The 20949-nt window shown below is 60.5% G+C and overlaps 1 protein-coding gene across 2 annotated transcripts in view; it reads left to right on the forward strand.

Annotated features, from left to right (window-relative positions):
• The window catches only part of GXYLT2 (glucoside xylosyltransferase 2), a 169921-nt gene that overhangs the window by 32022 nt on the left and 116950 nt on the right, over positions 1 to 20949 (forward strand). For both annotated transcript variants that reach the window (XM_069206110.1, XM_069206109.1), the window contains exon 2: positions 2212 to 2401. In XM_069206110.1, the coding sequence (XP_069062211.1) occupies positions 2261 to 2401 (141 nt within the window). In that variant the 5' untranslated portion in view covers positions 2212 to 2260. The remainder of the gene's footprint in view (positions 1 to 2211; positions 2402 to 20949) is intronic.

Below are 20949 nucleotides of genomic sequence, written 5' to 3' on the forward strand. Positions count from 1 at the left end.
AGGACATCTGAGGAGAGGAGGCTTGAAGGACATCTGAGGAGGGGGGCTTGAAGGACATCTGAGGGGCGCATGAAGAACATCTGAGGAGAGGAAAGGAGAGGGGTCTTGAAGGACATCTGAGGATGGGGGCTTGAAAGGACATCTGAGAAGGGGTGCTTGAAGGAGAGTAGCCTTGATCACTCTTTGAAGTGAAAGGTCAGTCATTGCTCTAGGCTGATATTTTTTCTCCTCTTTGGGTTTGTATCCAGATATTTTTCCAGGTCTTCGGCTTTGAAGATGAAGTGATCCACTTGATCTTGTGAGGGGATGGCTTTGGGTTCTGAGATCTGTATTCATCTTATGAAGTTGACTGGGAGGTGACCTCTGAGATGCACTGAGCATTTTGACGTTTTTAGCTTTTTGACAGTGACTTTGTAAAATCTTGAATGGTTTTGGGGTGCCTGCATCTCATCCTGTTGCAGGTGTTCTTTCAATTTCTCTCCAGGGTTCCTTTGTTTATTTTAAGGGGTGTTGTTGACCAGTCGTTGTCAGTGTGAGTGAGCACTCAAAGAGGCCATGAATGGGGTGATGCTGCCAGGGTGGATGTCAGCCAGAGGTGCACTGCTCTTCACTGCATACATTTGCACTATTTTCACTTTGCACATTTGTACTAAAACTCACTTTTCAGTGTGTTTAGTTATGGACACGCGCACGGCTTCTCTTAATGTACCCCTGCATTGCTGTGATCTGTTGCAGGGTGTTTATTTTAAACCGTTCACGTTGGATCTCAGTTAGTTTTGTGCATTTGAACTGGTGTGCATTGTGCACATAAATCACTGCCCTCTTCAACATTCGCCCTAGTCTTTTGATTCTCACATTTGCACTGTTGTTCATTTTCACAATTGTGTTACTATTTGTTGTGCATATTTTAACACGTTTTGCTTTTCACTTTGGTTGTAATGATCACCTGCTTTGCACATTTGTAAGTTTTGTTCTCATGACACGTGCAGCACTCTTCACTCTGCCTGTTTACATTCCTCTGCACTTTACACATTTACACGGTTTGACACTTTACACGTTTCACTTTTGCTCACTTCGCTTAACTGCACTTAGCGTACATTGCTCTTACCTTTGAAATCGTACAGTGCTGCCCTCTTTTCACGTTTAGGCTGGAGCCCCTTTTTCACATTTAAACTCATGGTTAGTTGGTAAATGTGCCCTCATTGGAAATGCTGTTCACGTTTCCATTGCACACTCATGCTCTCTTTGCACATTTTGTCTGCTGCCCACTTTGTTCGTTTGCACTGTTGATGGTGCTAGTTATTTCCAGTAACTTCTGCTGATATTCAGTTTTCAGTTGTATTCTGATACTCTATTTGCACATTTGTGCATCTATCCACTTTGCACGTTTGCACTGGTGCTCCCTTTGGACATTCCCACTCAATTCCACTGTTGCTTCTAATGCAGATTTATAATCTGCTCTCTTTGCAGCGCTCTGTTTAGCACACTTGTGAGCTTTGCTCCTTTGCACGTGTGCATCCCTGCGCCCTCTGCTCATTTTCACTCATTTACTCCAATATTACAACTCTTCGGACACTTGGGCAGCTGTCCATTTCTCACATTTGCACTACTGCTTGCTGTGCACGTTTTCACTCTTGCAGTTCACTTTTCAATGTTTCACTGCTGCTGTCTTTGCACATTTACTCTCCCACTTGCTTTGCACGTTTTCAGTCATTTGCAGTGCTGTTCACTTTTCAATGTTGCACTTCTCATATCTATGCTCATCCGGGCTTTGCTCGTTTGCCCGACTGCTGCTTTGCACGGTTTCAGTCATTTGCAGTTCTGTTCACTTTTTAGTATTTCACGGCTCCTATCTTTGCCTATACGGGCTTTGCTCGTTTGCACGACTGCTGCTTTGCACGGTTTCACTCATTTGTAGTACTGTTCACTTTTCAAGGTTGCCCAGCTCCTATCTTTGCACATTCAGGCTTTGCTCGTTTTCACGACTGCTGCTTTGCACGGTTTCACTCATTTGTAGTGCTGTTCACGTTTCAAGGTTGTAAAGCTCCTGTCTTTGCACATTCAGGCTTTGCTCGTTTTCACGAGTAGTTACTCACATGTGCCCTCCTTTGCTCTGTTGCCCGCTTTGCACATTTGTGATGCTGTTGGGAATGTGCCCTTAGGTCACGAGTTATTACCTGCACCTCTGTACTTCTCCCTTCTTCGTTGCAGAGCGCGCCAGAAGCGCAGGCCTGCGCCTCGAGGCGCCTCCGATGGCCCCATGCACCTCGCTGTGGTGGCCTGCGGAGAGCGCCTAGAAGAGACCCTCGCCATGCTGAAGTCCGCGGCGCTCTTCAGCCACAAGGAGCTCCGATTCCACATCTTCGCCGAGGAGACCCTGAGAGCGGCCTTCGACAGAGAGGTGAGCTTGGGGCTGGAGGAAAAGGGGGTTCACTGCGTGACATGAGCCCCCCCTGTGCTATGAACTGAACCTCGGGGGTTGGTTCGCATCCCCCCCCCCCCAGGCTAACCCTTGGCCCTGGTGTCCCCTGCTCTGTCCTCTCCCCTTCTCTCTGTAACTGCCCCAAACCAGGGTCCCTCGTTGTGCCCAGCGGGGGGGGGGGGGGGGGATGGGTTACCCCAAGGACCGTCCCTGTGGCGCTCTGTGGGGTTGTTAGGTCCCAAGGCCCCCCGTGGTCTGTCTGTATCCGGGGCCCCCTGTACCCGTCTCAGAGGGTGGACAGACAGACAGATAGACAAGCGCCGAGGCAGGGGTAAGTCTGCAGGAGACAGACAGGCACGCACCGAGGCAGGAGTAAGTCTGCAGGAGACAGACAGGCGCCACCGAGGCAGGGGTAAGTCTGCAGGAGACAGACAGGCACGCACCGACGCAGGGGTAAGTCTGGAAGAGACAGACAGGCACACACCGAGGCAGGGGTAAGTCTGCAGGAGACAGACAGGCACGCACCGACGCAGGGGTAAGTCTGGAAGAGACAGACAGGCACACACCGAGGCAGGGGTAAGTCTGCAGGAGACAGACAGGCACGCACCGAGGCAGGGGTAAGTCTGCAGGAGACAGACAGGCACGCACCGAGGCAGGGGTAAGTCTGCAGGAGACAGACAGGCGCCACCGAGGCAGGAGTAAGTCTGGAAGAGACAAGCGCGCACCGAGGCAGGGGTAAGTCTGCAGGAGACAGACAGGCGCCACCGAGGCAGGAGTAAGTCTGGAAGAGACAAGCGCGCACCGAGGCAGGGGTAAGTCTGCAGGAGACAGACAGGCGCCGAGGCAGGGGTAAGTCTGCAGGAGACAGACAGGTGCGCACCGAGGCAGGGGTAAGTCTGGAAGAGACAGACAGGCGTGCACCGAGGCAGGGGTAAGTCTGCAGGAGACAGACAGGCGCGCACCGAGGCAGGGGTAAGTCTGCAGGAGACAGACAGGCGCGCACCGAGGCAGGGGTAAGTCTGGAAGAGACAGACAGGCGCGCACCGAGGCAGGGGTAAGTCTGCAGGAGACAGACAGGCGCGCACCGAGGCAGGGGTAAGTCTGGAAGAGACATACAGGTGCACACCGAGGCAGGGGTAAGTCTGGAAGAGACAGACAGGTGCACACCGAGGCAGGGGTAAGTCTGGAAGAGACAGACAGGCGCGCACCGAGGCAGGGGTAAGTCTGGAAGAGACAGACAGGTGCACACCGAGGCAGGGGTAAGTCTGGAAGAGACAGACAGGCGCGCACCGACGCAGGGGTAAGTCTGCAGGAGACAGACAGGCGTGCACCGAGGCAGGGGTAATTCTGCAGGGGACAGACAGACACGCACCGAGGCAGGGGTAAGTCTGCAGAAGACAGACAGGCGCGCACCGAGGCAGGGGTAAGTCTGGAAGAGACATACAGGCACGCACCGAGGCAGGGGTAAGTCTGGAAGAGACAGACAGGCGCGCACCGACGCAGGGGTAAGTCTGGAAGAGACAGACAAGCGCGCACCGACGCAGGGGTAAGTCTGGAAGAGACAGACAGGCATGCACTGAGGCAGGGGTAAGTCTGCAGGAGACAGACAGGCGCGCACCGAGGCAGGAGTAAGTCTGGAAGAGACAGGCGCGCACTGAGGCAGGGGTAAGTCTGGAGGAGACAGACAAGCGCGCACCGAGGCAGGGGTAAGTCTGCAGGAGACAGACAGACGTGCACCGAGGCAGGGGTAATTCTGCAGGGGACAAACAGACACGCACCGAGGCAGGGGTAAGTCTGCAGGAGACAGACAGGCGCGCACCGAGGCAGGGGTAAGTCTGGAAGAGACATACAGGCACACACCGAGGCAGGGGTAAGTCTGGAAGAGACAGACAGGCGCGCACCGACGCAGGGGTAAGTCTGGAAGAGACAGACAAGCGCGCACAGACGCAGGGGTAAGTCTGGAAGAGACAGACAGGCGTGCACCGAGGCAGGGGTAAGTCTGCAGGAGACAGACAGGCGCGCACCGAGGCAGGGGTAAGTCTGCAGGAGACAGACAGGCGCGCACCGAGGCAGGGCTAAGTCTGGAAGAGACAGACAGGCGCGCACCGAGGCAGGGGTAAGTCTGCAGGAGACAGACAGGCGCGCACCGAGGCAGGGGTAAGTCTGGAAGAGACATACAGGTGCACACCGAGGCAGGGGTAAGTCTGGAAGAGACAGACAGGTGCACACCGAGGCAGGGGTAAGTCTGGAAGAGACAGACAGGCGCGCACCGAGGCAGGGGTAAGTCTGGAAGAGACAGACAGGTGCACACCGAGGCAGGGGTAAGTCTGGAAGAGACAGACAGGCGCGCACCGACGCAGGGGTAAGTCTGCAGGAGACAGACAGGCGTGCACCGAGGCAGGGGTAATTCTGCAGGGGACAGACAGACACGCACCGAGGCAGGGGTAAGTCTGCAGAAGACAGACAGGCGCGCACCGAGGCAGGGGTAAGTCTGGAAGAGACATACAGGCACGCACCGAGGCAGGGGTAAGTCTGGAAGAGACAGACAGGCGCGCACCGACGCAGGGGTAAGTCTGGAAGAGACAGACAAGCGCGCACCGACGCAGGGGTAAGTCTGGAAGAGACAGACAGGCATGCACCGAGGCAGGGGTAAGTCTGCAGGAGACAGACAGGCGCGCACCGAGGCAGGAGTAAGTCTGGAAGAGACAGGCGCGCACTGAGGCAGGGGTAAGTCTGGAGGAGACAGACAAGCGCGCACCGAGGCAGGGGTAAGTCTGCAGGAGACAGACAGACGTGCACCGAGGCAGGGGTAATTCTGCAGGGGACAAACAGACACGCACCGAGGCAGGGGTAAGTCTGCAGGAGACAGACAGGCGTGCACCGAGGCAGGGGTAAGTCTGGAAGAGACATACAGGCACACACCGAGGCAGGGGTAAGTCTGGAAGAGACAGACAGGCGCGCACCGACGCAGGGGTAAGTCTGGAAGAGACAGACAAGCGCGCACAGACGCAGGGGTAAGTCTGGAAGAGACAGACAGGCACGCACCGAGGCAGGGGTAAGTCTGCAGGAGACAGACAGGCGCGCACCGAGGCAGGAGTAAGTCTGCAGGAGACAGACAGGCACGCACCGAGGCAGGGGTAAGTCTCCAGGAGACAGACAGGCGCGCACCGAGGCAGGGGTAAGTCTGCAGGAGACAGACAGGCGCGCTCCGAGGCAGGGGTAAGTCTGGAGGAGACAGACAGGCGTGCACCGAGGCAGGGGTAAGTCTGCAGGAGACAGACAGGCGTGCACCGAGGCAGGGGTAAGTCTCCAGGAGACAGACAGGCGCGCACCGAGGCAGGAGTAAGTCTGCAGGAGACAGACAGGCACGCACCGAGGCAGGGGTAAGTCTCCAGGAGACAGACAGGCGCGCACCGAGGCAGGGGTAAGTCTGCAGGAGACAGACAGGCGCGCACCGAGGCAGGGCTAAGTCTGGAAGAGACAGACAGGCGCGCACCGAGGCAGGGGTAAGTCTGCAGGAGACAGACAGGCGCGCACGGAGGCAGGGGTAAGTCTGGAAGAGACATACAGGTGCACACGGAGGCAGGGGTAAGTCTGGAAGAGACAGACAGGTGCACACCGAGGCAGGGGTAAGTCTGGAAGAGACAGACAGGCGCGCACCGAGGCAGTGGTAAGTCTGGAAGAGACAGACAGGTGCACACCGAGGCAGGGGTAAGTCTGGAAGAGACAGACAGGCGCGCACCGACGCAGGGGTAAGTCTGCAGGAGACAGACAGGCGTGCACCGAGGCAGGGGTAATTCTGCAGGGGACAGACAGACACGCACCGAGGCAGGGGTAAGTCTGCAGAAGACAGACAGGCGCGCACCGAGGCAGGGGTAAGTCTGGAAGAGACATACAGGCACGCACCGAGGCAGGGGTAAGTCTGGAAGAGACAGACAGGCGCGCACCGACGCAGGGGTAAGTCTGGAAGAGACAGACAAGCGCGCACCGACGCAGGGGTAAGTCTGGAAGAGACAGACAGGCATGCACCGAGGCAGGGGTAAGTCTGCAGGAGACAGACAGGCGCGCACCGAGGCAGGAGTAAGTCTGGAAGAGACAGGCGCGCACTGAGGCAGGGGTAAGTCTGGAGGAGACAGACAAGCGCGCACCGAGGCAGGGGTAAGTCTGCAGGAGACAGACAGACGTGCACCGAGGCAGGGGTAATTCTGCAGGGGACAAACAGACACGCACCGAGGCAGGGGTAAGTCTGCAGGAGACAGACAGGCGCGCACCGAGGCAGGGGTAAGTCTGGAAGAGACATACAGGCACACACCGAGGCAGGGGTAAGTCTGGAAGAGACAGACAGGCGCGCACCGACGCAGGGGTAAGTCTGGAAGAGACAGACAAGCGCGCACAGACGCAGGGGTAAGTCTGGAAGAGACAGACAGGCACGCACCGAGGCAGGGGTAAGTCTGCAGGAGACAGACAGGCGCGCACCGAGGCAGGAGTAAGTCTGCAGGAGACAGACAGGCACGCACCGAGGCAGGGGTAAGTCTCCAGGAGACAGACAGGCGCGCACCGAGGCAGGGGTAAGTCTGCAGGAGACAGACAGGCGCGCTCCGAGGCAGGGGTAAGTCTGGAGGAGACAGACAGGCGTGCACCGAGGCAGGGGTAAGTCTGCAGGAGACAGACAGGCGTGCACCGAGGCAGGGGTAAGTCTCCAGGAGACAGACAGGCGCGCACCGAGGCAGGAGTAAGTCTGCAGGAGACAGACAGGCACGCACCGAGGCAGGGGTAAGTCTCCAGGAGACAGACAGGCGCGCACCGAGGCAGGGGTAAGTCTGCAGGAGACAGACAGGCGTGCACCGAGGCAGGGGTAAGTCTGCAGGAGACAGACAGGCGCGCACCGAGGCAGGGGTAAGTCTGGAGGAGACAGACAGGCGCGCACCGAGGCAGGGGTAAGTCTGCAGGAGACAGACAGGTGCACACCGAGGCAGGGGTAAGTCTGTAAGAGACAGACAGGCGCGCACCGACGCAGGGGTAAGTCTGCAGGAGACAGACAGGCGTGCACCGAGGCAGGGGTAATTCTGCAGGGGACAGACAGACACGCACAGAGGCAGGGGTAAGTCTGCAGAAGACAGACAGGCGCGCACCGAGGCAGGGGTAAGTCTGGAAGAGACAGACAGGCGCGCACCGACGCAGGGGTAAGTCTGGAAGAGACAGACAAGCGCGCACCGAAGCAGGGGTAAGTCTGGAAGAGACAGACAGGCACGCACGAGGCAGGGGTAAGTCTGCAGGAGACAGACAGGCGCACACCGAGGCAGGAGTAAGTCTGGAAGAGACAGGCGCGCACCGAGGCAGGGGTAAGTCTGCAGGGGACAGACAGACACGCACCGAGGCAGGGGTAAGTCTGCAGGAGACAGACAGGCGCGCACCGAGGCTGGGGTAAGTCTGGAAGAGACATACAGGCACGCACCGAGGAAGGGGTAAGTCTGGAAGAGACAGACAGGCGCGCACCGACGCAGGGGTAAGTCTGGAAGAGACAGACAGGCACGCACCGAGGCAGGGGTAAGTCTGCAGGAGACAGACAGGCGCGCACCGAGGCAGGAGTAAGTCTGGAAGAGACAGGCGCGCACCAAGGCAGGGGTAAGTCTGGAGGAGACAGACAGGCGCGCACCGAGGCAGGGGTAAGTCTGCAGGAGACAGACAGGCGTGCACCGAGGCAGGGGTAAGTCTGGAAGAGACAGACAGGCGCGCACCGAGGCAGGGGTAAGTCTGGAAGAGACATACAGGCACACACCGAGGCAGGGGTAAGTCTGGAAGAGACAGACAGGCGCGCACCGACGCAGGGGTAAGACTGGAAGAGACAGACAAGCGCGCACAGACGCAGGGGTAAGTCTGGAAGAGACATACAGGCACGCACCGACGCAGGGGTAAGTCTGGAAGAGACAGACAGGCATGCACTGAGGCAGGGGTAAGTCTGCAGGAGACAGACAGGCGCGCACCGAGGCAGGAGTAAGTCTGGAAGAGACAGGCGCGCACTGAGGCAGGGGTAAGTCTGGAGGAGACAGACAAGCGCGCACCGAGGCAGGGGTAAGTCTGCAGGAGACAGACAGACGTGCACCGAGGCAGGGGTAATTCTGCAGGGGACAAACAGACACGCACCGAGGCAGGGGTAACTCTGCAGGAGACAGACAGGCGCGCACCGAGGCAGGGGTAAGTCTGGAAGAGACATACAGGCACACACCGAGGCAGGGGTAAGTCTGGAAGAGACAGACAGGCGCGCACCGACGCAGGGGTAAGTCTGGAAGAGACAGACAAGCGCGCACAGACGCAGGGGTAAGTCTGGAAGAGACAGACAGGCGTGCACCGAGGCAGGGGTAAGTCTGCAGGAGACAGACAGGCGCGCACCGAGGCAGGGGTAAGTCTGCAGGAGACAGACAGGCGCGCACCGAGGCAGGGCTAAGTCTGGAAGAGACAGACAGGCGCGCACCGAGGCAGGGGTAAGTCTGCAGGAGACAGACAGGCGCGCACCGAGGCAGGGGTAAGTCTGGAAGAGACATACAGGTGCACACCGAGGCAGGGGTAAGTCTGGAAGAGACAGACAGGTGCACACCGAGGCAGGGGTAAGTCTGGAAGAGACAGACAGGCGCGCACCGAGGCAGGGGTAAGTCTGGAAGAGACAGACAGGTGCACACCGAGGCAGGGGTAAGTCTGGAAGAGACAGACAGGCGCGCACCGACGCAGGGGTAAGTCTGCAGGAGACAGACAGGCGTGCACCGAGGCAGGGGTAATTCTGCAGGGGACAGACAGACACGCACCGAGGCAGGGGTAAGTCTGCAGAAGACAGACAGGCGCGCACCGAGGCAGGGGTAAGTCTGGAAGAGACATACAGGCACGCACCGAGGCAGGGGTAAGTCTGGAAGAGACAGACAGGCGCGCACCGACGCAGGGGTAAGTCTGGAAGAGACAGACAAGCGCGCACCGACGCAGGGGTAAGTCTGGAAGAGACAGACAGGCATGCACCGAGGCAGGGGTAAGTCTGCAGGAGACAGACAGGCGCGCACCGAGGCAGGAGTAAGTCTGGAAGAGACAGGCGCGCACTGAGGCAGGGGTAAGTCTGGAGGAGACAGACAAGCGCGCACCGAGGCAGGGGTAAGTCTGCAGGAGACAGACAGACGTGCACCGAGGCAGGGGTAATTCTGCAGGGGACAAACAGACACGCACCGAGGCAGGGGTAAGTCTGCAGGAGACAGACAGGCGCGCACCGAGGCAGGGGTAAGTCTGGAAGAGACATACAGGCACACACCGAGGCAGGGGTAAGTCTGGAAGAGACAGACAGGCGCGCACCGACGCAGGGGTAAGTCTGGAAGAGACAGACAAGCGCGCACAGACGCAGGGGTAAGTCTGGAAGAGACAGACAGGCACGCACCGAGGCAGGGGTAAGTCTGCAGGAGACAGACAGGCGCGCACCGAGGCAGGAGTAAGTCTGCAGGAGACAGACAGGCACGCACCGAGGCAGGGGTAAGTCTCCAGGAGACAGACAGGCGCGCACCGAGGCAGGGGTAAGTCTGCAGGAGACAGACAGGCGCGCTCCGAGGCAGGGGTAAGTCTGGAGGAGACAGACAGGCGTGCACCGAGGCAGGGGTAAGTCTGCAGGAGACAGACAGGCGTGCACCGAGGCAGGGGTAAGTCTCCAGGAGACAGACAGGCGCGCACCGAGGCAGGAGTAAGTCTGCAGGAGACAGACAGGCACGCACCGAGGCAGGGGTAAGTCTCCAGGAGACAGACAGGCGCGCACCGAGGCAGGGGTAAGTCTGCAGGAGACAGACAGGCGTGCACCGAGGCAGGGGTAAGTCTGCAGGAGACAGACAGGTGCGCACCGAGGCAGGGGTAAGTCTGGAGGAGACAGACAGGCGCGCACCGAGGCAGGGGTAAGTCTGCAGGAGACAGACAGGTGCACACCGAGGCAGGGGTAAGTCTGTAAGAGACAGACAGGCGCGCACCGACGCAGGGGTAAGTCTGCAGGAGACAGACAGGCGTGCACCGAGGCAGGGGTAATTCTGCAGGGGACAGACAGACACGCACAGAGGCAGGGGTAAGTCTGCAGAAGACAGACAGGCGCGCACCGAGGCAGGGGTAAGTCTGGAAGAGACAGACAGGCGCGCACCGACGCAGGGGTAAGTCTGGAAGAGACAGACAAGCGCGCACCGAAGCAGGGGTAAGTCTGGAAGAGACAGACAGGCACGCACCGAGGCAGGGGTAAGTCTGCAGGAGACAGACAGGCGCACACCGAGGCAGGAGTAAGTCTGGAAGAGACAGGCGCGCACCGAGGCAGGGGTAAGTCTGCAGGGGACAGACAGACACGCACCGAGGCAGGGGTAAGTCTGCAGGAGACAGACAGGCGCGCACCGAGGCTGGGGTAAGTCTGGAAGAGACATACAGGCACGCACCGAGGAAGGGGTAAGTCTGGAAGAGACAGACAGGCGCGCACCGACGCAGGGGTAAGTCTGGAAGAGACAGACAGGCACGCACCGAGGCAGGGGTAAGTCTGCAGGAGACAGACAGGCGCGCACCGAGGCAGGAGTAAGTCTGGAAGAGACAGGCGCGCACCAAGGCAGGGGTAAGTCTGGAGGAGACAGACAGGCGCGCACCGAGGCAGGGGTAAGTCTGCAGGAGACAGACAGGCGTGCACCGAGGCAGGGGTAAGTCTGGAAGAGACAGACAGGCGCGCACCGAGGCAGGGGTAAGTCTGGAAGAGACATACAGGCACACACCGAGGCAGGGGTAAGTCTGGAAGAGACAGACAGGCGCGCACCGACGCAGGGGTAAGACTGGAAGAGACAGACAAGCGCGCACAGACGCAGGGGTAAGTCTGGAAGAGACAGACAGGCACGCACCGAGGCAGGGGTAAGTCTGCAGGAGACAGACAGGCGCGCACCGAGGCAGGAGTAAGTCTGCAGGAGACAGACAGGCACGCACCGAGGCAGGGGTAAGTCTCCAGGAGACAGACAGGCGCGCACCGAGGCAGGGGTAAGTCTGCAGGAGACAGACAGGCGCGCACCGAGGCAGGGGTAAGTCTGGAGGAGACAGACAGGCGTGCACCGAGGCAGGGGTAAGTCTGCAGGAGACAGACAGGCGTGCACCGAGGCAGGGGTAGGTCTCCAGGAGACAGACAGGCGCGCACCGAGGCAGGAGTAAGTCTGCAGGAGACAGACAGGCACGCACCGAGGCAGGGGTAAGTCTCCAGGAGACAGACAGGCGCGCACCGAGGCAGGGGTAAGTCTGCAGGAGACAGACAGGTGCACACCGAGGCAGGGGTAAGTCTGGAAGAGACAGACAGGCGCGCACCGACGCAGGGGTAAGTCTGCAGGAGACAGACAGGCGTGCACCGAGGCAGGGGTAATTCTGCAGGGGACAGACAGACACGCACAGAGGCAGGGGTAAGTCTGCAGAAGACAGACAGGCGCGCACCGAGGCAGGGGTAAGTCTGGAAGAGACAGACAGGCGCGCACCGACGCAGGGGTAAGTCTGGAAGAGACAGACAAGCGCGCACCGACGCAGGGGTAAGTCTGGAAGAGACAGACAGGCACGCACCGAGGCAGGGGTAAGTCTGCAGGAGACAGACAGGCGCACACCGAGGCAGGAGTAAGTCTGGAAGAGACAGGCGCGCACCGAGGCAGGGGTAAGTCTGCAGGGGACAGACAGACACGCACCGAGGCAGGGGTAAGTCTGCAGGAGACAGACAGGCGCGCACCGAGGCTGGGGTAAGTCTGGAAGAGACATACAGGCACGCACCGAGGCAGGGGTAAGTCTGGAAGAGACAGACAGGCGCGCACCGACGCAGGGGTAAGTCTGGAAGAGACAGACAGGCACGCACCGAGGCAGGGGTAAGTCTGCAGGAGACAGACAGGCGCGCACCGAGGCAGGAGTAAGTCTGGAAGAGACAGGCACGCACCAAGGCAGGGGTAAGTCTGGAGGAGACAGACAGGCGCGCACCGAGGCAGGGGTAAGTCTGCAGGAGACAGACAGGCGTGCACCGAGGCAGGGGTAAGTCTGGAAGAGACAGACAGGCGCGCACCGAGGCAGGGGTAAGTCTGGAGGAGACAGACAGGCGCGCACCGAGGCAGGGGTAAGTCTGCAGGAGACAGACAGGCGTGCACCGAGGCAGGGGTAATTCTGCAGGGGACACACAGACACGCACCGAGGCAGGGGTAAGTCTGCAGGAGACAGACAGGCGCGCACCGAGGCAGGGGTACGTCTGGAAGAGACATACAGGCACGCACCGAGGCAGGGGTAAGTCTGGAAGAGACAGACAGGTGTGCACCGACGCAGGGGTAAGTCTGGAAGAGACAGGCGCGCACCGAGGCAGGGGTAAGTCTGGAGGAGACAGACAAGCGCGCACCGAGGCAGGGGTAAGTCTGCAGGAGACAGACAGGCGTGCACCGAGGCAGGGGTAATTCTGCAGGGGACAGACAGACACGCACCGAGGCAGGGGTAAGTCTGCAGGAGACAGACAGGCGCGCACCGAGGCAGGGGTAAGTCTGGAAGAGACATACAGGCACGCACTGAGGCAGGGGTAAGTCTGGAAGAGACAGACAGGCGCGCACCGACGCAGGGGTCTTAGGTCCCAAGGACCCCGTGGTCTGTCTGTATCCGGGGCCCCCTGTACCCGTCTCAGAGGGTGGACAGACAGACAGACAGACAGGCGCGCACCGAGGCAGGGGTAAGTCTGGAGGAGACAGACAGGCGCGCACCGAGGCAGGGGTAAGTCTGCAGGAGACAGACAGGTGCACACCGAGGCAGGGGTAAGTCTGGAGGAGACAGACAGGCGCGCACCGAGGCAGGGGTAATTCTGCAGGGGACAGACAGACACGCACCGAGGCAGGGGTAAGTCTGCAGGAGACAGAGAGGCGCGCACCGAGGCAGGGGTAAGTCTGCAGGAGACAGACAGGTGCGCACCGAGGCAGGGGTAAGTCTGCAGGAGACAGACAGGTGCACACCGAGGCAGGGGTAAGTCTGGAAGAGACAGACAGGCGCGCACCGACGCAGGGGTAAGTCTGCAGGAGACAGACAGGCGTGCACCGAGGCAGGGGTAATTCTGCAGGGGACAGACAGACACGCACCGAGGCAGGGGTAAGTCTGCAGAAGACAGACAGGCGCGCACCGAGGCAGGGGTAAGTCTGGAAGAGACATACAGGCACGCACGAGGCAGGGGTAAGTCTGGAAGAGACAGACAGGCGCGCACCGACGCAGGGGTAAGTCTGGAAGAGACAGACAAGCGTGCACCGACGCAGGGGTAAGTCTGGAAGAGACAGACAGGCACGCACCGAGGCAGGGGTAAGTCTGCAGGAGACAGACAGGCGCGCACCGAGGCAGGAGTAAGTCTGGAAGAGACAGGCGCGCACTGAGGCAGGGGTAAGTCTGGAGGAGACAGACAAGCGCGCACCGAGGCAGGGGTGAGTCTGCAGGAGACAGACAGGCGTGCACCGAGGCAGGGGTAATTCTGCAGGGGACAGACAGACACGCACCGAGGCAGGGGTAAGTCTGCAGGAGACAGACAGGCGCGCACCGAGGCAGGGGTAAGTCTGGAAGAGACATACAGGCACGCACCGAGGCAGGGGTAAGTCTGGAAGAGACAGACAGGCGCGCACCGACGCAGGGGTAAGTCTGGAAGAGACAGACAAGCGCGCACAGACGCAGGGGTAAGTCTGGAAGAGACAGACAGGCACGCACTGAGGCAGGGGTAAGTCTGCAGGAGACAGACAGGCGCGCACCGAGGCAGGAGTAAGGCTGCAGGAGACAGACAGGCACGCACCGAGGCAGGGGTAAGTCTCCAGGAGACAGACAGGCGCGCACCGAGGCAGGGGTAAGTCTGCAGGAGACAGACAGGCGCGCACCGAGGCAGGGGTAAGTCTGGAGGAGACAGACAGGCGTGCACCGAGGCAGGGGTAAGTCTGCAGGAGACAGACAGGCGCGCACCGAGGCAGGAGTAAGTCTGCAGGAGACAGACAGGCACGCACCGAGGCAGGGGTAAGTCTCCAGGAGACAGACAGGCACGCACCGAGGCAAGGGTAAGTCTGCAGGAGACAGACAGGCGCGCACCGAGGCAGGGGTAAGTCTGAAAGAGACATACAGGCACGCACCGAGGCAGGGGTAAGTCTGGAAGAGACAGACAGGCGCGCTCCGACGCAGGGGTAAGTCTGGAAGGGACAGACAAGCGCGCACCGACGCAGGGGTAAGTCTGGAAGAGACAGACAGGCACGCACCGAGGCAGGGGTAAGTCTGCAGGAGACAGACAGGCGCGCACCGAGGCAGGGGTAAGTCTGGAAGAGACATACAGGCACGCACTGAGGCAGGGGTAAGTCTGGAAGAGACAGACAGGTGCACACCGAGGCAGGGGTAAGTCTGGAAGAGACAGACAGGCGCGCACCGATGCAGGGGTAAGTCTGCAGGAGACAGACAGGCGTGCACCGAGGCAGGGGTAATACTGCAGGGGACAGACAGACACGCACCGAGGCAGGGGTAAGTCTGCAGAAGACAGACAGGCGCGCACAGAGGCAGGGGTAAGTCTGGAAGAGACATACAGGCACGCACCGAGGCAGGGGTAAGTCTGGAAGAGACAGACAGGCGCGCACCGACGCAGGGGTAAGTCTGGAAGAGACAGACAAGCGCGCACCGACGCAGGGGTAAGTCTGGAAGAGACAGACAGGCATGCACCGAGGCAGGGGTAAGTCTGCAGGAGACAGACAGGCGCGCACCGAGGTAGGAGTAAGTGTGGAAGAGACAGGCGCGCACTGAGGCAGGGGTAAGTCTGGAGGAGACAGACAAGCGCGCACCGAGGCAGGGGTAAGTCTGCAGGAGACAGACAGGCGTGCACCGAGGCAGGGGTAATTCTGCAGGGGACAAACAGACACGCACCGAGGCAGGGGTAAGTCTGCAGGAGACAGACAGGCGCGCACCGAGGCAGGGGTAAGTCTGGAAGAGACATACAGGCACACACCGAGGCAGGGGTAAGTCTGGAAGAGACAGACAAGCGCGCACAGACGCAGGGGTAAGTCTGGAAGAGACAGACAGGCACGCACCGAGGCAGGGGTAAGTCTGCAGGAGACAGACAGGCACGCACCGAGGCAGGAGTAAGGCTGCAGGAGACAGACAGGCACGCACCGAGGCAGGGGTAAGTCTCCAGGAGACAGACAGGCGCGCACCGAGGCAGGGGTAAGTCTGCAGGAGACAGACAGGCGCGCACCGACGCAGGGGTAAGTCTGGAGGAGACAGACAGGCGTGCACCGAGGCAGGGGTAAGTCTGCAGGAGACAGACAGGCGCGCACCGAGGCAGGAGTAAGTCTGCAGGAGACAGACAGGCACGCACCGAGGCAGGGGTAAGTCTCCAGGAGACAGACAGGCACGCACCGAGGCAAGGGTAAGTCTGCAGGAGACAGACAGGCGCGCACCGAGGCAGGGGTAAGTCTGAAAGAGACATACAGGCACGCACCGAGGCAGGGGTAAGTCTGGAAGAGACAGACAAGCGCGCACCGACGCAGGGGTAAGTCTGGAAGAGACAGACAGGCACGCACCGAGGCAGGGGTAAGTCTGGAAGAGACAGACAGGTGCACACCGAGGCAGGGGTAAGTCTGGAAGAGACAGACAGGCGCGCACCGACGCAGGGGTAAGTCTGCAGGAGACAGACAGGCGTGCACCGAGGCAGGGGTAATTCTGCAGGGGACAGACAGACACGCACCGAGGCAGGGGTAAGTCTGCAGAAGACAGACAGGCGCGCACCGAGGCAGGGGTAAGTCTGGAAGAGACATACAGGCACGCACCGAGGCAGGGGTAAGTCTGGAAGAGACAGACAGGCGCGCACCGACGCAGGGGTAAGTCTGGAAGAGACAGACAAGCGCGCACCGACGCAGGGGTAAGTCTGGAAGAGACAGACAGGCATGCACCGAGGCAGGGGTAAGTCTGCAGGAGACAGACAGGCGCGCACCGAGGCAGGAGTAAGTCTGGAAGACACAGGCGCGCACTGAGGCAGGGGTAAGTCTGGAGGAGACAGACAAGCGCGCACCGAGGCAGGGGTAAGTCTGCAGGAGACAGACAGGCGTGCACCGAGGCAGGGGTAATTCTGCAGGGGACAAACAGACACGCACCGAGGCAGGGGTAAGTCTGCAGGAGACAGACAGGCGCGCACCGAGGCAGGGGTAAGTCTGGAAGAGACATACAGGCACACACCGAGGCAGGGGTAAGTCTGGAAGAGACAGACAGGCGCGCACCGACGCAGGGGTAAGTCTGGAAGAGACAGACAAGCGCGCACAGACGCAGGGGTAAGTCTGGAAGAGACAGACAGGCACGCACCGAGGCAGGGGTAAGTCTGCAGGAGACAGACAGGCGCGCACCGAGGCAGGAGTAAGTCTGCAGGAGACAGACAGGCACGCACCGAGGCAGGGGTAAGTCTCCAGGAGACAGACAGGCGCGCACCGAGGCAGGGGTAAGTCTGCAGGAGACAGACAGGCGCGCACCGAGGCAGGGGTAAGTCTGGAGGAGACAGACAGGCGTGCACCGAGGCAGGGGTAAGTCTGCAGGAGACAGACAGGCGTGCACCGAGGCAGGGGTAAGTCTCCAGGAGACAGACAGGCGCGCACCGAGGCAGGAGTAAGTCTGCAGGAGACAGACAGGCACGCACCGAGGCAGGGGTAAGTCTCCAGGAGAGAGACAGGCGCGCTCCGAGGCAGGGGTAAGTCTGCAGGAGACAGACAGGCGTGCACCGAGGCAGGGGTAAGTCTGCAGGAGACAGACAGGCGCACCGAGGCAGGGGTAAGTCTGGAGGAGACAGACAGGCGCACCGAGGCAGGGGTAAGTCTGCAGGAGACAGACAGGTGCACACCGAGGCAGGGGTAAGTCTGGAAGAGACAGACAGGCGCGCACCGACGCAGGGGTAAGTCTGCAGGAGACAGACAGGCGTGCACCGAGGCAGGGGTAATTCTGCAGGGGACAGACAGACACGCACAGAGGCAGGGGTAAGTCTGCAGAAGACAGACAGGCGCGCACCGAGGCAGGGGTAAGTCTGGAAGAGACAGACAGGCGCGCACCGACGCAGGGGTAAGTCTGGAAGAGACAGACAAGCGCGCACCGACGCAGGGGTAAGTCTGGAAGAGACAGACAGGCACGCACCGAGGCAGGGGTAAGTCTGCAGGAGACAGACAGGCGCACACCGAGGCAGGAGTAAGTCTGGAAGAGACAGGCGCGCACCGAGGCAGGGGTAAGTCTGCAGGGGACAGACAGACACGCACCGAGGCAGGGGTAAGTCTGCAGGAGACAGACAGGCGCGCACCGAGGCAGGGGTAAGTCTGGAAGAGACATACAGGCACGCACCGAGGCAGGGGTAAGTCTGGAAGAGACAGACAGGCGCGCACCGACGCAGGGGTAAGTCTGGAAGAGACAGACAGGCACGCACCGAGGCAGGGGTAAGTCTGCAGGAGACAGACAGGCGCGCACCGAGGCAGGAGTAAGTCTGGAAGAGACAGGCGCGCACCAAGGCAGGGGTAAGTCTGGAGGAGACAGACAGGCACGCACTGAGGCAGGGGTAAGTCTGCAGGAGACAGACAGGCGTGCACCGAGGCAGGGGTAAGTCTGGAAGAGACAGACAGGCGCGCACCGAGGCAGGGGTAAGTCTGGAGGAGACAGACAGGCGCGCACCGAGGCAGGGGTAAGTCTGCAGGAGACAGACAGGCGTGCACCGAGGCAGGGGTAATTCTGCAGGGGACACACAGACACGCACCGAGGCAGGGGTAAGTCTGCAGGAGACAGACAGGCGCGCACCGAGGCAGGGGTACGTCTGGAAGAGACATACAGGCACGCACCGAGGCAGGGGTAAGTCTGGAAGAGACAGACAGGCGCGCACCGACGCAGGGGTAAGTCTGGAAGAGACAGGCGCGCACCGAGGCAGGGGTAAGTCTGGAGGAGACAGACAAGCGCGCACCGAGGCAGGGGTAAGTCTGCAGGAGACAGACAGGCGTGCACCGAGGCAGGGGTAATTCTGCAGGGGACAGACAGACACGCACCGAGGCAGGGGTAAGTCTGCAGGAGACAGACAGGCGCGCACCGAGGCAGGGGTAAGTCTGGAAGAGACAGACAGGCACGCACCGACGCAGGGGTCTTAGGTCCCAAGGACCCCGTGGTCTGTCTGTATCCGGGGCCCCCTGTACCCGTCTCAGAGGGTGGACAGACAGACAGACAGACAGACAGACAGACAGACAGACAGGCGCGCACCGAGGCAGGGGTAAGTCTGGAGGAGACAGACAGGCGCGCACCGAGGCAGGGGTAAGTCTGCAGGAGACAGACAGGTGCACACCGAGGCAGGGGTAAGTCTGGAGGAGACAGACAGGCGCGCACCGAGGCAGGGGTAATTCTGCAGGGGACAGACAGACACGCACCGAGGCAGGGGTAAGTCTGCAGGAGACAGACAGGCGCGCACGTAGGGAGGGGTAAGTCTGCAGGAGACAGACAGGTGCGCACCGAGGCAAGGGTAAGTCTGCAGGAGACAGACAGGTGCACACCGACGCAGGGGTAAGTCTGGAAGAGACAGACAGGCGCGCACCGACGCAGGGGTAAGTCTGCAGGAGACAGACAGGCGTGCACCGAGGCAGGGGTAATTCTGCAGGGGACAGACAGACACGCACCGAGGCAGGGGTAAGTCTGCAGAAGACAGACAGGCGCGCACCGAGGCAGGGGTAAGTCTGGAAGAGACATACAGGCACGCACGAGGCAGGGGTAAGTCTGGAAGAGACAGACAGGCGCGCACCGAGGCAGGGGTAAGTCTGGAAGAGACAGACAAGCGCGCACCGACGCAGGGGTAAGTCTGGAAGAGACAGACAGGCACGCACCGAGGCAGGGGTAAGTCTGCAGGTGACAGACAGGCGCGCACCGAGGCAGGAGTAAGTCTGGAAGAGACAGGCGCGCACTGAGGCAGGGGTAAGTCTGGAGGAGACAGACAAGCGCGCACCGATGCAGGGGTAAGTCTGCAGGAGACAGACAGGCGTGCACCGAGGCAGGGGTAATTCTGCAGGGGACAGACAGACACGCACCGAGGCAGGGGTAAGTCTGCAGGAGACAGACAGGCGCGCACCGAGGCAGGGGTAAGTCTGGAAGAGACATACAGGCACGCACCGAGGCAGGGGTAAGTCTGGAAGAGACAGACAGGCGCGCACCGACGCAGGGGTAAGTCTGGAAGAGACAGACAAGCGCGCACAGACGCAGGGGTAAGTCTGGAAGAGACAGACAGGCACGCACCGAGGCAGGGGTAAGTCTGCAGGAGACAGACAGGCGCGCACCGAGGCAGGAGTAAGGCTGCAGGAGACAGACAGGCACGCACCGAGGCAGGGGTAAGTCTCCAGGAGACAGACAGGCGCGCACCGAGGCAGGGGTAAGTCTGCAGGAGACAGACAGGCGCGCACCGAGGCAGGGGTAAGTCTGGAGGAGACAGACAGGCGTGCACCGAGGCAGGGGTAAGTCTGCAGGAGACAGACAGGCGCGCACCGAGGCAGGAGTAAGTCTGCAGGAGACAGACAGGCACGCACCGAGGCAGGGGTAAGTCTCCAGGAGATAGACAGGCACGCACCGAGGCAAGGGTAAGTCTGCAGGAGACAGACAGGCGCGCACCGAGGCAGGGGTAAGTCTGAAAGAGACATACAGGCAGGCACCGAGGCAGGGGTAAGTCTGGAAGAGACAGACAGGCGCGCTCCGACGCAGGGGTAAGTCTGGAAGGGACAGACAAGCGCGCACCGACGCAGGGGTAAGTCTGGAAGAGACAGACAGGCACGCACCGAGGCAGGGGTAAGTCTTCAGGAGACAGACAGGCGCGCACCGAGGCAGGAGTAAGTCTGGAAGAGACAGGCGTGTACTGAGGCAGGGGTAAGTCTGGAGGAGACAGACAAGCGCGCACCGAGGCAGGGGTAAGTCTGCAGGAGACAGACAGGCGTGCACCGAGGCAGGGGTAATTCTGCAGGGGACAGACAGACACGCACCGAGGCAGGGGTAAGTCTGCAGGAGACAGACAGGCGCGCACAGAGGCAGGGGTAAGTCTGGAAGAGACAGACAGGCACGCACCGAGGCAGGGGTAAGTCTGGAAGAGACAGACAGGCGCGCACCGACGCAGGGGTAAGTCTGGAAGAGACATACAGGCACGCACGAGGCAGGGGTAAGTCTGGAAGAGACAGACAGGCGCGCACCGAGGCAGGGGTAAGTCTGGAAGAGACAGACAAGCGCGCACCGACGCAGGGGTAAGTCTGGAAGAGACAGACAGGCACGCACCGAGGCAGGGGTAAGTCTGCAGGTGACAGACAGGCGCGCACCGAGGCAGGAGTAAGTCTGGAAGAGACAGGCGCGCACTGAGGCAGGGGTAAGTCTGGAGGAGACAGACAAGCGCGCACCGATGCAGGGGTAAGTCTGCAGGAGACAGACAGGCGTGCACCGAGGCAGGGGTAATTCTGCAGGGGACAGACAGACACGCACCGAGGCAGGGGTAAGTCTGCAGGAGACAGACAGGCGCGCAC

The sequence above is a fragment of the Pleurodeles waltl genome, chromosome 9, assembly GCF_031143425.1.
Source record: "Pleurodeles waltl isolate 20211129_DDA chromosome 9, aPleWal1.hap1.20221129, whole genome shotgun sequence".
NCBI classification, from domain to species: domain Eukaryota; kingdom Metazoa; phylum Chordata; class Amphibia; order Caudata; family Salamandridae; genus Pleurodeles; species Pleurodeles waltl.